Source organism: Crassostrea angulata, unplaced genomic scaffold (genome assembly GCF_025612915.1).
Source record: "Crassostrea angulata isolate pt1a10 unplaced genomic scaffold, ASM2561291v2 HiC_scaffold_77, whole genome shotgun sequence".
In the NCBI taxonomy this organism is placed as follows: domain Eukaryota; kingdom Metazoa; phylum Mollusca; class Bivalvia; order Ostreida; family Ostreidae; genus Magallana; species Magallana angulata.
Genome location: NW_026441632.1, coordinates 367,047 through 384,352, shown reverse-complemented (window position 1 = coordinate 384,352; position 17,306 = coordinate 367,047). Strand labels below are relative to the sequence as shown.

Below are 17,306 nucleotides of genomic sequence, written 5' to 3'. Positions count from 1 at the left end.
GTAGACTTCACTAACACATAGCCTGTCTGTAGTCCTCACTAACCTACAGCCTGTCTGTAGGTCTCACTAACCTATAGCCTGTCTGTACACCTCACTAACTTATAGCTTGTCTGTAGGCCTCACTAACCTACAGCCTGTCTGTAGGTTTCACTAACCTATAGCCTGTCTGTAGGCCTCACTAACCTATAGCTTGTCTGTAGGCCTCACTAACCTATAGCCTGTCTGTAGGTCTCATAACCTATAGCCTGTCTGTAGACCTCACTAACCTATAGCCTGTCTGTAGGCCTCACTAGCATATAGCCTGTTTGTAGGCCTCACTAACCTATAGCCTGCCTGTAGACCTCACTACCATATAGCCTGTCTGTAGGCCTCACTAACCTATAGCCCGTCTGTAGTCCTCACTAACCTATAGTCTGTCTGTAGGCCTCACTAACCTATAGTCTGTCTGTAGGCCTCACTAACCTATAGCCTGTCTGTAGGCCTCATGAACCTATAGCCTGTCTGTAGGCCTCACTAACCTATAGCCTGTCTGTAGGTCTTAAACCTATAGCCTGTCTGTAGACCTCACTAACCTATAGCCTGTCTGTAGACCTCACTTACCTATAGCCTGTCTGTAGGTCTCATACCCTATAGCCTGCCTGTAGACCTCACTACCATATAGCCTGTCTGTAGGCCTCACTAACCTATAGCCCGTCTGTAGTCCTCACTAACCTATAGTCTGTCTGTAGGCCTCACTAACCTATAGCCTGTCCGTAGGCCTCACTAACCCACAGCCTGTCTGTAGAACTCACTAACCTATAGCCTGTCTGTAGGCCTCAATAACCTATAGCCTGTCCGTAGACCTCACTCACCTATAGCCTGTCTGTAGGCCTCACTAGCATAAAGCCTGTCTGTAGACCTCACTAACCTATAGCCTGTCCGTAGGCCTCACTAACCCACAGCCTGTCTGTAGAACTCACTAACCTATAGCCTGTCTGTAGGCCTCAATAACCTATAGCCTGTCCGTAGACCTCACTCACCTATAGCCTGTCTGTAGGCCTCACTAGCATAAAGCCTGTCTGTAGACCTCACTAACCTATAGCCTGTCTCTAGTCCTCACTAACCTACAGCCTGTCTTTAGGTCTCACTAACCTATAGCCTGTCTGTAGTCCTCACTAACCTACAGCCTGTCTGTAGGTCTCACTAACCTATAGCCTGTCTGTAGGCCTCACTAACTTATAGCCTGTCTGTAGGCCTCACTAACCTATAGCCTGTCTGTAGCCCTCACTAGCATATAGCCTGTCTGTAGGCCTCACTAACCTATAGCCTGTCTGTAGACCTCACTAACCTATAGCCTGTCTGTAGTCCTCACGAACCTATAGCCTGTCTGTAGACTTCACTAACACATAGCCTGTCTGTAGTCCTCACTAACCTACAGCCTGTCTGTAGGTCTCACTAACCTATAGCCTGTCTGTAGACCTCACTAACCTATAGCCTGTCTGTAGACCTCACTAACTTATAGCTTGTCTGTAGGCCTCACTAACCTACAGCCTGTCTGTAGGTCTCACTAACCTATAGCCTGTCTGTAGGCCTCACTAACCTATAGCTTGTCTGTAGGCCTCACTAACCTATAGCCTGTCTGTAGGTCTCATAACCTATAGCCTGTCTGTAGACCTCATAACCTATAGCCTGTCTGTAGACCTCACTCACCTATAGCCTGTCTGTAGACCTCATAACCTATAGCCTGTCTGTAGACCTCACTAACCTATAGCCTGTCTGTAGGTCTAATAACCTATAGCCTGTCTGTAGACCTCACTAACCTATAGCCTGTCTGTAGGCCTCACTAGCATATAGCCTGTCTGTAGGCCTCACTAACCTATAGCCTGTCTGTAGACCTCACTACCATATAGCCTGTCGGTAGGCCTCACTAACCTATAGCCTATCTGTAGTCCTCACTAACCTATAGTCTGTCTGTAGGCCTCACTAACCTATAGTCTGTCTGTAGGCCTCACTAACCTATAGCCTGTCTGTAGGCCTCATGAACCTATAGCCTGTCTGTAGGCCTCACTAACCTATAGTCTGTCTGTAGGCCTCATGAACCTATAGCCTGTCTGTAGGCCTCACTAACATATAGTCTGTCTGTAGGCCTCATGAACCTATAGCCTTCTGTAGGCCTCACTAACCTATAGCTTGTCTGTAGGCTTGAATGGCGGCTGTCGTATTCTTCAGCTCCATGAACTCGTGCCCCATCAGAGTCCAGGCGGACAGGTACTGGGGATTCAGCTTCAGGGCTCGCTGGAAATACAGCACTGCCTTCTCATGCTGCTGCCGCAGAGAGTAGTAATTACCTGATATAGAAAACTCCTTTCATAAAAAATGCCAAGAGCTGACAGCTAAGCAGTATATAGCTAATTCCTAAGGGCATATTCTAAAAGTCAGAAGACATCATTGCTTTATATTTTAAGATGCAGCTATGCATGCTCCTATTTATATTTTAGACAGTTAGAATGGGTCTAGGTACTCAATAACTCTAAATAACTCTCATAGTCATATGCCACCGAGCAATGGCTTTAGAATCTATCATAATGTGAAAACTGACACTCGTGTTCAAATAAAATATCTTAAAATGAATCCTTGAATATCACCAATCTCTTTAAATAACATTGGATGTTTCATGTAGCAGGCTTTACCTATAACTACACAGGTCTCCTCTCTGTATTTGTCAATGTCACAACACCTGTGGGCCAGGTGAGCTAAATCAGCCCGCATTTCCTAGAAAAAGCAATTGCAAAGATCTTCAACACTTGATAATCAACAAGGGTTAATCTGATGGACAAGACTTGACATCTTCTGACCTTGATGTAGAGAGTATTGGAGAAGTAGTCCATATTCTCTAGTCTGTAGGGGTCCATCTCTGTCAGCTCAGTGAAGGCGTTGACTGCCATATCTACCTCTGTCAACAAACAAAGGTAAAAATACATAAAATACTACAGGTAATTATTCCAGGTATATTTGAAAATGCATTGTTTAATATCCACTTAAAGTTGTAAACAACTAATTAGAAATACACAAAGGACCTCTCAAGTTATTCCTTCTTTCTACCCAACCACCCCCTTACATGAGACCCAGGAGCTATATTGCAGACTTGAAGGAAAGTATACTGATAACAAGAGATGTTTGTGAAACACTTATGCCTCCCTCCTTTGAAGACTTTATTGAAGAAAATGAATGAAATCTGCAAATAGTTGAAATTTTTCAGAGTCCAAGGGGAATAACTTTTGGAGCAATATCGCTGACTTGATGAAAATTAATTAAAGTCTGTCCCAAGTTATTGCTTCCATCACTTTTTGATGATTTTTAATAAAAAAAACACATACCTGTGAAAGAAGTACAGTTGAAATTGATGAAAAGGTAAATATTCATGATATTTTTATTGACAAATTATTCAATTTCACTCATAAAAGTTTTTAGGAACGAAAACAAAATTCTTATGGAGATTTAAAATGGGAAATGTTTACATCTTTTCTCCATTCGGAAGTACTTGGGACACCTCACGCAATTTTTAAACGTTATCATCCGGACTTATTAATGGCTGATGCAAAATCTCCATAGACCTTCTATTTTGGAATATGTATTAAAACCTGAAGTGGTAGAGGGGGCGTTTCAAAACAGATAATCTGGACATTTTTGATATTAGTGGATGAATGTAGTTTGGGCACAAAGGTATTTATTATTATCGAAATATCAAGCGAAAAGTGGTGGAAGCAAAAACTCTGGACAGAGTATAATTTTGTGATGCTAAAATAGCTCACTACCTTCACTAAATTAACTACATTGTTTTGTTATTGCACAATACAAAAATGTCTAAATTGTGTTGCACATTGAATATCTTTAAACTCTATAAATATACTATTAATATTTTCTTTTAATGGGAGTTTTCCTCCTGGTCAATTTTACAGAAAATGGCCGTCACAATCATATCATACAGAAAAAAATTATAATGGGTAAACATCCAAATTAATTACATTCTTAATGAATAAAACTTAGTTCTTGACACAAAATGAAAGTACACCCCCCCCCCCCCCAAAAAAAAAAACCCCAGCACTTAAAAAAAGAAAAAAACATTTCCACAGTTGTTTGACTTCCTTATAATTAATATGGAGTCCTTTCCTCACGAAACGTAAGTACATCATACATTTATCAGTATCCTCTTTTTATTATTATATAAACTATAATAATGTTTTCAATTTTGTTAATGGAATAATTGATTAAGAATAAAAATGATAGAAGTATATATTTCAAAAAATAACAATAATATAGATATGAGGGACTCCAGAACATGTCAGAGTCAGTGTTTGTGGGACTGTGTGAGATAGTTGGAACCTCACAACAGGTGGCCCTGAGGAGGGAGACACAAGACATCAGGGAGATGGTGGACAGACGAGCAACATCTAATGATGAGACCAGTGAGATGTTGAGTGGAAGTGAGAGAGAAGGGTTCAGACTGAAGGGATCAGATGTTGATATTATGTTCTGGCAAAACAACCACCGAGTGATCATGGACATGTCTCAGTCTGAGTATTACAACACAGCCAATACAACCTTGATTCTCTCTGACAGTTCCGAGAGTCCACCAGGATTCACTTTACTTCAGTTACTGACACCAACAACAACTGAAGAAGTCCATTCAGCATGTGTCAGAATGAATGCCAGAGTCTATATATCTAGTTCTATTTACAGACGGTTAACTTGTTCAGCAGTATTTCCTAATTCAACTGTACATGGACCCTGTGGTAGTGGTAATATAGCAGGGAGATTAGAATACGACACTGCCTTCTGTTTTGTTTGTGACTTTTGGCCTTCGTCTGCCTCCTCATGGATAGACAGATGTCACTCATGGCCTGATCCTGAAGTTGTTCATGATATTGTCAGAAATGGGTGTCACTTTGTAGCAATGGGACACCCATTAGGACCAAATGAAAACGTAGCGTGGAGAATTTCTTTTTCTCTGGCAGAATATAAACTTGTGTATTCAATGAACCACAGTCAATTTTTAACATATGGGTTGTTAAAACTTTTCCTAAAGGAAGTAATAAATCATCAGTTAGAAGAAACCAATAAACTGTTGTGTTCCTATCACATGAAGACAACAGTTTTCTGGGCCATTCAACAAAACACACTACCTCACTGGCGCCATCAAAATCTCCTGGCCGGTTTCTGGGTCTGCTTTAAACTCCTACTTAAATGGGTGTCTGAGGGAGTTTGTCCGAACTTTTTCATCCCACAAAACAACATGTTTTTGACAAAGGTCTATGGACCAGCACAAAACAGATTGTTCCTACAGTTACATGAACTGTACAAGAAAGGTCTGGCCTGTCTGTTACAGAGTTCCTCTATCAGGTCCTACATCATTAATGTCCTGTACAATCCTAGACTTTTTATTTGTACAGATGAGAGATTAATGAGGAGTGAAGTTGATCTTGATAGAGAACTTGTTAATGAGACCTCTTACATTGGTGCAATTAGGACAAATAGCCATAACAAATACATACACATAATAGAACAGTTGGTAGAATCAACCCTGACACACTATCAAGCTGTTATGTTACAGAGAATTACAGCCTTCATATTTCAGAGTATATCCTTTATATTACACAACGAATACATACACACAGGTGTCAACAAACAGATGTATATTGCAGATAAACTGTCCTGTCACATGCTGAAATTAGCAGCCAAGTTTGGGTGTATATCTGACATGTTGTACATTGCCATGTATTATTACAAGACACTCAGATACAGGGAAGCTTTATCTGTTATAGAGATGACAAAGGTCAAGTTAGCACAGCCATATCTGATGTATAGACATGTAGACAGAGAGAGGTATACTGAGGCTGTAGGGGGACAGCCCTGCTTTACAAAGATGAGACAGGCTGTAGCAAGGAATATCACACTTGAAAACAGAATCTGTTATATCAGTGAACTAATACCAGAACAACAGTCTGCACTACAGATCAGAGAGCCTACATTATTTATCCCAGTGTTTGTAATGTTACACTTCCTAGAGTTCTTGTGTCACAGACACATTGATATGACATTATCACAAGCAGCTGTAGATGAGCTACAGGTCCTAGTCCACCATGATCAGGGAATGTATATATATGATCTATCCAGAGACATCTCCTGGGAGATCCTGGGGATCTGTCAACAGATCACAGGGAACCTCCAGGCTGCTCTATACTCATACCAACAGTCACTCACACAGCATCCAATGAACAGAATACAAACTGCTACACAGAGGAGAATACATGATATGGTTCAGTCTACACCACACCAGTAAATAAACCAGTATGGTGGAATATTAGACCAAGATTGAGAGGTCATCAACAAAAACAACATTTACACTAACTTTTTTAATTAGTTCTACTGTAGTAATATATAAGGAAAAAAATTCAAATACGTACACAATGACACTCCTTACAATTGTACATTTTTTGCATTCATCCGTAAATTGTTACAAAAGGATAGTTTTTTTTCTGCCAGGGTTGGAATTATTATGATAATTCATAATCTTAATATCAAGGATTTGCTAATTTATTACTAGAAATCTCAAAGTGCTCTCCTTGATTGCAATTTAAAGATGCAATATATATCAAATTATAATGACCTAGGCCTATATCTCCTCTCAGCCTATCAAATCACCTGGCACAAATCAAGACCAATACTGAGTCTATCAAATCACCTGAACCAAATCAAGAACAATACTCAGTTTATCAAATCACCTGAACCAAATCAAGACCAACAATCAGCCTATCAAATCACCTGAACCAAATCAAGACAAACACTCAACCTATCAAATCACCTGAACCAAATCAAGACCAACATTCAGCCTATCAAATCACCTGAACCAAATCAAGACAAACACTCAACCTATCAAATCACCTGAACCAAATCAAGACCAACATTCAGCCTATCAAATCACCTGAACCAAATCAAGACAAACACTCAACCTATCAAATCACCTGAACCAAATCAAGACCAACATTCAGCATATCAAATCACGTGGCTCAAATCAAGACCAACACTCAGCCTATCAAATCACCTGGCTCAAATCAAGACCAACATTCAGCCTATCAAATCACCTGAACCAAATCAAGGCCAATACCGAGTCTATCAATTCACCTGACATATCAAGACCAATACCGGATCAACATTCAGCCTATCAAATCACCTGGCACAAAACAAGACCAATACCGAGTCTATTAAATCACCTGACACAAATCAAGACCAACATTCAGCATATCAAATCACCTGGCTCAAATCAAGACCAACACTCAGCCTATCAAATCACCTGGCTCAAATCAAGACCAACATTCAGCCTATCAAATCACCTGAACCAAATCAAGACCAATACTGAGTCTATTAAATCACCTGACACAAATCAAGACCAATACCAAGTCTATTAAATCACCTGACACAAATCAAGACCAATACCGATGTCTATCAAAGCACCTCGTACACCAGAGGACCTACCTCTCATGTTGTTGTAAGCCATGGCGACCTGTGACACAATGTAGGAACTCTTGACGAACCCTTTATCCATCAGGTGTTGGTAAATCTTGAGTCCCTCCTCATTCAACTGCAGTTCCAGGTAAATGTGACCCAGAAAGAAATGCTTCATCCAGTGATTGGGGAGGGAAAGTGCCAGCAGCTTTAACAGTATCAAGGCAGTTAAAATTTGTGTAGATATTTATTTTCAGTTAATTGAATTCAGTTTATGTATTACTGTGTTTAAGATTGCTTAAAATCAAACTACTGTAGTTAAAAGAGATGGTAACATATCAGCTACAAAAGAATCAAGGCATCTGACGGTTTGTTATGCATGTATTCAGTAATGGTATCAATGTATTAAAGATTGCTTAAATCAATTTACTGTAGTTAGTTAAAAGATTGTAAAAAATTATTTTCTGTGTGGAATTGAGATCTAATCAAATCAGTTTATTAATAAAAGAGAGATAACTCACAGACTCCTTGTCTTTGATGAGGGTCACTTGTTCTAACCAATATAAGGGAGATAACTCACAGACTCCATGTTTTTGATGAGTGTCACTAGTTCACACCAATATAAGGGAGATAACTCACAGACTCCTTGTCTTTGATGAGTGTCACTGGTCCTAACCAATATAAGGGAGATAACTCACTGACTTCTTGTCTTTGGTGAGTCACTAGTCCTAACCAGTATAAGGGAGATAACTCAATGACTCCTTGTCTTTGATGAGCGTCACTAGTTCTAACCAATATAAGGGAGATAACTCACAGACTCTTTGTCTTTGATGAGGGTCACTAGTTCTAACCACGCCCCCTAGTGCAGTGATTCAGAGTTCACCGCATCAACAAACACTTCTATAGCTTCTTTCAGTAAATCCAGCTTTTTCAACCCCACACCGTACCTGCAAAATAAAATTCCATACAGAATTAATAAAAAATCATCATTTTCAATTTATAAAGATTTTGTTTTTGATAGCTACTTTATATTGACTTACGTTCAGACAACTGTCACCGAGTGATCTGTCTCACAAATTAAAAGGAGCATGGTTACGGTTTGGGGCAAAATTTATTTTCTTGTTTTTTTTTATGTTTACAATGATTCTGTTAGGCATTTCTAAAAGTAACCAACACATGAATGTCGGTCGTTAAGTTGTAAGCGAGATACAGAGCCCACAATTCATTGTTATGTAAACAAAGCTCAGGTAATGTCATTGTTTACATCTTAATGCTGAAAAAAAATTCCAGATTTCGACCTTCAATGAATGCGACAAACAGAGGAAATGTTTGTTCAAAATGTTAAAAAAGAATCAGCAGATATAAAAACCAGCTTCAAAAATAACTTACATCATCACATCATTACTTATAACTGTACATAACAAAGAATTGTGATATCTGTAACTCGCTTATAACTCAATGACTCTCACTCAAATTTTGGTTGAACATTAGAAATGCATTACTAAAGCATTTTTACAGGGAGATAACTCTCAGATTTTCATTTTGATGTAACACCAACTACCCTTTAATATTTCCAATATGACGTAAAAATTTATATGACATTATATTTGATTTCAGTTTTTTTTATTTCACGGGGTTTCTAGTTTACATTGAAAAATCAAAAAGAAACATGCATTTTATCGATTTACACAAAAATGAAGTTCGCAACATATGGTTTTCAATAGTGTTTTAGAAACACTAGATTGCACATATACTAAGATAATTCTACTTAATTTTTATTCTACTAAAGTTTTTGCCGAGATCAAAGAGATGTCGCGGACATTATTCTCCAATATACCATGAACGTCATCGGTAAATTATCAGATCAGAAATACCTATTTGTCTCGCACTGACCATGAGAGTACAACTTCAAACCGTAAAAAGTTTTAAAACTGCGTCGATTTCACGTGTTAATTCCAGTCAAAATGATGTGTTTTGCCTCAAATTTTATTTTTAAGGGACCAATGCAGCTGTTCCTAGGACCTCCCTAGCACATTTTCACTGCATGTTTTTACATAAAATATATAACGTGAAGTAGTAATAATTGCCCTATAAAAATTAGGCATGTGATTCGCAAATATTTTACAAATAAGTGAAGAGTATTAAAAATCCAAAGAAAGATTCTGTCGCCTGCATGTGATTCCTTTGATCGATAAACATGTAACATTACTAACAAAACTGTTGTGGTTACACGGATTCCGAACAGTCCTCAAAATGTCGGACCTTGACATAGGAGAAATGATCTGTAGAAATACTGGGCTGTTAGTAGAACAGAAATAAAGTTCTTGTTATTGTGAATGTTGCAGGATAACCTCCTCGGTCTCGAAATGTTGTTTGAAATATAAAAGCATCGGCCAATGTCTCGTCTGTTATATTTCAAAACATTTCTCGACCTCGGAGGTTATTCTGCAACATTCACGAAAACACATACTTTTTTTCTTAAATAGTTTATTGGAAATTACGACAAATCAATCATAATATAGTGACATTATTTTCGAACATTTTGAGCATAAATAACACCCATATTTGTTCCATATAAAACGAACATTTTTCACAAAACTACTAGTATTTACATTTCATCAACCTGACAGTTTGAAATCATGAACTTTGACCTTTTGTAGCTATAAAATGGGTCCGGCAAAATCATTTGAATTTTATAAGAAAAAAGGCTTTAGTACACTTAACAAAATGGTATATAACTTTGGTACTATTCCTAAAAAATGCAAGCTGCAAACCTTACCTTAAAAAGTGAAAAATAAAATTTGACAAAAGTAGTGACCATGCCCCTTTAATACTTTTACCTACAAGTAGAAACTGCTACTAACTTACAGATAGATACAGAATCCATCCAGTTCCGTGATGGCATACTTCTTGGCTAGTTCTGTTTTCAGAGTTTTAAGGTGTCCATTCTCTAATTTGTCTGGAGGACCTTGAAAGAAAGGAACATTCATTTAATGTTCATAACCTGTATCATTTTAAATACAGCTTTGACAGAAAACTGCTAATTTCAATAAAATCACAGAAACATGGGAAAATCTATCAATTGACTGTCTATGACTGTTAACAAAACAACTAATTGACAACTTTACCAAATGAATCCGGAGCATTGTCTAATTTTCTCTTTTCATCAGCCAGGTACCTGCCATACATGTGAAGATAGTATGCTTTTTTGTTCTTACAGTCTTGGACAGAGAGGGCTGCCCTGTCACATTCCATGAGATCAAAGAAACTGAAAGCCAAGTAAAACTTGTCATGCTCCTCAATAAAGTCCATATAAAAGTCATTTAATACCACAACAGAGGACCTACCTCTCATGTTGTTGTCAGCCATGGCAACCTATGACACAATGAAGGAACTCTTGACAAACCCTATGCATCAGGTGTTGGTAAATCTTGAGTCCCTCCTCATTCAACTGCAGTTCCAGGTTAATGTGACCCAGGAAGAAATGTTTCATCCAATGATTGGCGAGGGAAATTGCAAGCAGCTAAAACAGTAGAACAGATATTTGATAAAATTAGTTTAAATTGTTCAGTTATGGTATCAAATAATGTATTAAAGATTGTTTCAAATCAAATAACAGTTACTATATTTAAAAGATTATGTAATAAATTATGGAATAAAAATCTACATTTTTATTAAAAAGGAGGTAACTCATTAACTCTTTGTCTTTAATGAGTTACTAGTTCTTGCCCAAGAAATTATGTCCAACTTTGATCCACTGAATTAGCAAGTTTTCCTGTAACTATGTAAGTGCATTTCAAAACTTCACAAACGTCTATTGTTGAAACAGTATTGGAACTGTTTTATATTTTAATATTTTCTAGGTTATGTATCGATTTCATTCTATCCCCATGTTTACTATCTTATATACAGGTGTGTTACATTATGACTGTAACCAATATAGAACCTAGGCGGAACATACTGTATATCCTTCCCTGACACTTCATTTAAATACAGCAGTATTCTGAGAAGTCTAGTCACTTTTAAATGCTTATTATATATCACACACAAGAAATTAAGGAAGAGCTAGAACACTTCAAAAGTGAAGTAGTTATTAGATAGGATAGGGTTTTAGAGTTCAAAATTGATTTGTAATGTTATCACAGACAACGACAGTTGAAAATGTAAATATATTAATGATTGTTTTTCAAAAGTACATGTCAAATTGGTTATGTAAGATTGAACGATTTTATTTAATCTTACAAAAATAAATATACTCAAAACACGTGGAGATGTTTATATTTGTGCACATGGCGCATGAATTACCGAAGTGTGTTCATAGTTTAATATTCTCTTGCTTATATATTTATTCCACACATTATCCCCATATTAACTATTTTATATACAGCTGTTACATTATAACTTTAACCAAAAAAGAGCCTAGGAGGGACATCCTGTGTATCCTTCCCTGACACTTCATCTAAATGCAGTAGTATTCTGAGAAGTCTCGTCACTTTTAAATGCTATTTTATACCACACACAAGAAATTAAGGAAGATAACACTTCTACAGGGAAGTAATTATTATATAAGATTGAGACTAGCAACATGTACGCTGTGTAATGTCTTCAAAATATGTCTCTTATGTTTTCTTTTCTTATATCAGATAATACAAAAATGTCTAACAGACTACTAGTATTTCATGTAAAAAGACTGATCTACATAATACAAAATCATTAATCTTTTTATTAGTTATGGAGCCACCCTACTTTTTAGGGTGCAAATGTATGGCACACAAAATATAGAGATATTACAGTATTTTCAAATTCAAAATGACCATCAAAGAATTAAAGCACAGGTCATACAATCATGGTGGTAACTAAGTTTATATCGTAGATTTATTTGGGGAGGTCTTTTTCTTAAAATTAGATGAATAGCTATAACAAGTGTGCATGTGAATTAAGTTCAAAATAATTCCAAAATAAACCCAGTGATTTTAGTTGTGTACGAAAATACAAGAAACTAAGATAGTCGAGAGAAAAATTTATACAACAATAAGGACCACATAGCATTTATTAGTTGATACTGTAGTATATGTAATTAAGATCGGGTTCGGCATTCCGATCAGCTGATTGATTATTCCTCAGTTGTGAACAGAACCTGAAATAGTAAAGACGTCCCCCGGTCGGCTAGGCTATTCAAGACACAACTCAGGTGGGTAGTAACTTTAAGTTACCCCTCACCACTTGTCACGTTTGATACTAACCAATAAATAAATCCAATTACTAACATCACTTCACAACATTGGCGTTGTCGGCAGGATCATTCGATCGGTGAAGTGTAATTTGTGTATTTGGATTTCGCGCCAAATATTTTTTCTTTGTGAATTCGTAAGGTGTTATCAATTAAAATATTTGTTTTGATTTATGTCATTTGGGGTTTTCTTTCATTTCGTATCTTCTTCTTACAAATTACATATTTTGTTGTCGGATTTTCTGATAACAAATTTAAAAACAAAATTCACTCGAGATTTTTCTGTCGGATTTTCTGATAGAGAAGTCAACAATACGTCTATTTCTTCTGTCTTTATTGGTGATCATTAATCAATTAAGATGGCGAGTAGTTCAAACCCTGTAGACATAAACAATGCCAATTTGGCAGAATTAAAATCAATTCCAAACATTGGAGAAAAAAGGGCTGGGGCTATTGTTAAGTTGAGAGATGAGAGGGGCTCTTTGTCATTAGAAGACCTAAAAACAATGTCAACAGTTCCAAACACAATCTGGGATCCCCTTGTGAGTGAGGGTGTGATAGTTTTCAGAGAGAGAGTGAAACAACAAGAAAAAACACACTTGAATGTTGAAGATCTGTCAAGTCAAGTATCTAAGTTACAAGCAGAAATTCTCAGACAAGCAAAAGACATAGAAAGAAGGGACATTCAAATTGCACAATCTGAAAAAGACATTACTGCTAGACAAAAACAATTAGATTCTTTAGAAAAGACTTTGACATTAGAACATGAAGAACGACTGAATAAATTACAACAAAAATTTCAAACAGAATTAGAAAACACAAAATCTCATTATGAAAAGACAATTAGTAAAACAATGACTGTTAAGGACGATGAACTTGCACTCATGAAACAAAGACTAGTTGACCAAGACAGTAAGTGGATAAACAAAATGCAACAGTTAGAAAATCAGCTAAAACAACTCGAAGATGAAAAGATCAACAGGGAAGTCGACAAGCTGGCACCACATGGGGTGTATTGGAAATCATCAACAAACCCAACTGGTTTTGCAGATACGCTTCAGTCAAAGGGTCCTAGTCCACCAAAGATGTCAACATTTGACGGAAAAAATGACTGGAAACCTTTCTTCACACAGTTCAACCACATTTCATCCCGGTATAAATGGTCCGAAGAACAAAAGCTGGACAAATTGATTGAATGCCTCAGAGACAAAGCTTTGAAATATTTCAGCTCTAGACCAATTTCAGACCAGAAAAGTTTCAAAAAGCTGAGTGCAAAGCTTGATGAACGGTTTGGGAAAAAAGACCTTCCCCACATTATCAGACGACAACTGCAAGATGTCAAACAAGGTTCTGAGGAGACAGTTGAAGAGTTTGCAGACAAAGTTCTAGAAATGACCACTGATGGATACCCAGACACACCAGAAGACTGCCGCCAAACCGTGGCCATAGATGCGTTCTTGAGAGGTTGTTACAACAAACAAGCTGCCCTCATTGCCATGGACAAGAACCCACTTACACTAGATATGGCAACACAATACATGAAAACTGCAGTCACAAACCAAAAACTAATACTAGGTGTGAGAAAGTCTGAGACAAGAAGGGTGAAGTTTGAGAGTTCTGAAAGTGAGAGTGAGGATGATGATGAAAACATAAGCAAAGTTAGGGCTGTTTACGATACAAAACAAGCATCAAATCAATTCACAGATCAGACAAGACTCTCTAAATTAGAATCAAGGGTCAAAAGAATTGAAGAAGATAATCGGGAAATGAAAAACAATATTCACGATATTCTTCAAATTCTTAGAACAAACAGGTCTAGATCAAACAGTAGAGAAAATACAAGAATGTTTAGATCTCCTTCTAACAGTCCTAGAAAACAAGCTTGTTTTAAGTGTGACCAAGAAGGGCACTTTGCGAGAGAATGCCCTATCAGTAAAAGTAGTAGTTTACCATTTCAGTCTAAGAATAGGTCACCGTCACCTCAGACAAAGCCTTTAAACTTCAATCGGTTGGAGATGTAGGCCATTCTTCAACCTACTCAGATACATCAGATAGGCCTCCTCCTAAAGTAAAATTTAAAACCATAGAAAAAGAGCTTTACAGGAACAAAAACAAATTGAAAAACACTCTCTATGTTCCCTGTATTTTAAACAACAAAACAATCAATGCTGTTATAGATACTGCTGCCCAAGTAACTGTCATGAATTATGAACTTTTTGAGAGTTTAAAACCAAAGCCCCTACTTCAGAAAGATATCATACTAAAAGGAGCAGGAAAAAATAACATCATTAATGGCAAAATAGCAGAACAGGTCAAGTTAAGAATAGGGCCTACAGAACAAAGATGGGATGTTGTAGTGGGAGAAATAGCAGATTCTTTATTACTTGGTTTAGATTTTTTGAGAGCTCACAATTGCATCATCAATTTGGAAAACTTTACTCTGACAGTAGATAAAGCATTAATACCTATTACCAAAATCAAAACAGAGGGTTCAAAGAATGATGTTGAGATATATAGAGTTTCATTGCAGAAAAGAACTGTTATACCACCACAATCAGTTAAATTTATACCCGTTCAGATTGACAAACCCTTCAAAGATTTGCTTTGTGTTGAGACAGACAAAAATATTTCAGATGGGTTATTACCACCAAATTCTGTAATTAGTGCGGGACAAACAAAAATTTCTTTTCGAAAACCTACAGATAGATGCATAACATTAAAAAAGGGTAAGAATGTAGGTTTTGGTATGGAAATAGATGAGTTAATCTCTATGGAAGATGAAGAAGAATTTTCTCTCAATAAAATTGAGGTAGATACATCTGCTAAAAACCCATCCTCAGACAATTTAACATCTCAGTTACCTATGCACATGCAAGATTTATATGAGAGATCAATTACAAATCTAGATAAGAAAGATCATCATGAAGTTTTCTCTTTGTTAAATAGATTCCAACATGTTTTTGCGAAAGACGATTTTGATTTAGGGCTATTTAATGGGGAGATAACACATAAAATTAACACTGACGAAGGAAGACCTATCAAACAAAAGCTTCGTAGAACACCAATGGGTTTTGAAAATGAAGAAAAGAGTTACATCGATCAAATGCTTGAAAAAGACATTATTCAACCCTCAATTTCAGAATGGGCATCTCCCCCTGTATTAGTGAGAAAAAAAGATGGGAAAATGAGATTTTGTATTGATTACAGGGCCCTCAATAAGTAACAACAAAAGATGCATTCCCCATTCCAAATATACAAGATTGTATAGATACACTAGGGGGAAATACCTTTTTCAGTTCACTGGATATGGCTTCTGGTTATTGGCAAGTTTTAGTCGGTGAAAGAGATAGACACAAAACTGCATTTACCACCAAATATGGCTTATATGAACATGTTAGATTACCATTTGGACTATGCAATAGTCCAGCTACTTTCAGTAGAGTTATTCAAGAAGTTTTAAGAGGTCTAACATGGAAAGAGTGCTTAGCTTACATAGATGATGTCATTATTCTAGGTAGAGACATGTCATTCAAGAACATATTCCTTGGTTTATGTATCCTAGAACATCTTGCTGGAAATGTGAACTAGGGTTTGGCCAAGAAAGGTTTATAAGATTACATTTGGAAAAAGAACATTTTGATGATTCCACAGATTGCAGATATGATATTAACCTTCATGGTCAAAGATGGATTGAAGAGATATCTATTTTTTTGGCCAAGTTTGACATGGTCAAAACACTATCTTTCATCAACACTAATGAACGATTCATGTCCTGTCAAGGAGCAATCTGGCAAGAGGATGACCTTGAACAAATCTTGTATTATTTGAACGAGACAAAACAACATTTCCCTTTAACAAAAATGCCTTACCCAGCTCAAAATATCACAAGTATATTCCATTGGAAAATATTGAGCACTCTTTTAGACATGAATAAAATTCATACAGTTTATTTGAAAAATAACAATCTTCAGAAAAACAAGAAAATACTTATTGTGGGTTCTTCATTTATTTATTGGGCACATCAAAGATCAACAATGCTAAATTCCTCAGATCTTGGTCTAAAAAAATGTTCAAATTACTTGGCATGGAATTAGAGGAATGAAATGGTGTTCCCTTGTCGAAACTGTTAATTCTCTGACAGATAACAATAGTCCTGATATCATGGTTATTCACTTGGGATCCAATGATATTTCTTTTTGTAGCTCACTACCTCTTATCAAGAAAATGAAAACTGATATAAGTTTGTTTACTGAAAAATTTAGAAATACAATTTTGATTTTTTCGGAAGTTTTATCCAGGAGATTTTGGGGTAGAATTGATGGCTGGGAGGGAGAAAAGAAGAAAATTTATATTAATAAAGAAGTAGGATCATTCATTGAAGAAAAGGGAGGGAAAGTAGTAGTACACAATAAAATTTATTGGAAAAATAAATCACTGTTTAGGGGAGATGGAATTCATTTGTCCGACAAGGGAAATGACATTTTATTAGAGGACTTTAAGGAATGTCTAGGAAGATTGTGTTGATTTTATATATTGTGTATAGTGATTTTTAGTTGTAAATAAATGTGTAATATACAACATTTGATTTTAAGAT

At 36.6% G+C, this 17,306-nt stretch overlaps 1 protein-coding gene and 1 pseudogene across 1 annotated transcript; one reads left to right on the top strand and one right to left on the bottom strand.

Annotated features, from left to right (window-relative positions):
* Nucleotides 1-2,162: 2,162 nt before the first annotated feature.
* LOC128168994 (cell division cycle protein 23 homolog) lies at nt 2,163-10,851 on the bottom strand (annotated as a pseudogene).
* Nucleotides 4,155-6,690, top strand: LOC128169002 (uncharacterized). Its single transcript, XM_052835173.1, has one exon. It carries the CDS (start codon nt 4,319-4,321, stop codon nt 6,317-6,319), a length of 2,001 nt encoding a protein of 666 aa, XP_052691133.1. The 5' UTR covers nt 4,155-4,318; the 3' UTR covers nt 6,320-6,690.
* Nucleotides 10,852-17,306: the final 6,455 nt, after the last annotated feature.

Excerpts from the sequence above, each read along its gene's own strand:
- LOC128169002 (XM_052835173.1), top strand. The coding sequence starts at position 4,319 with ATGTCAGAGTCAGTGTTTGTGGGACTGTGTGAGATAGTTGGAACCTCA.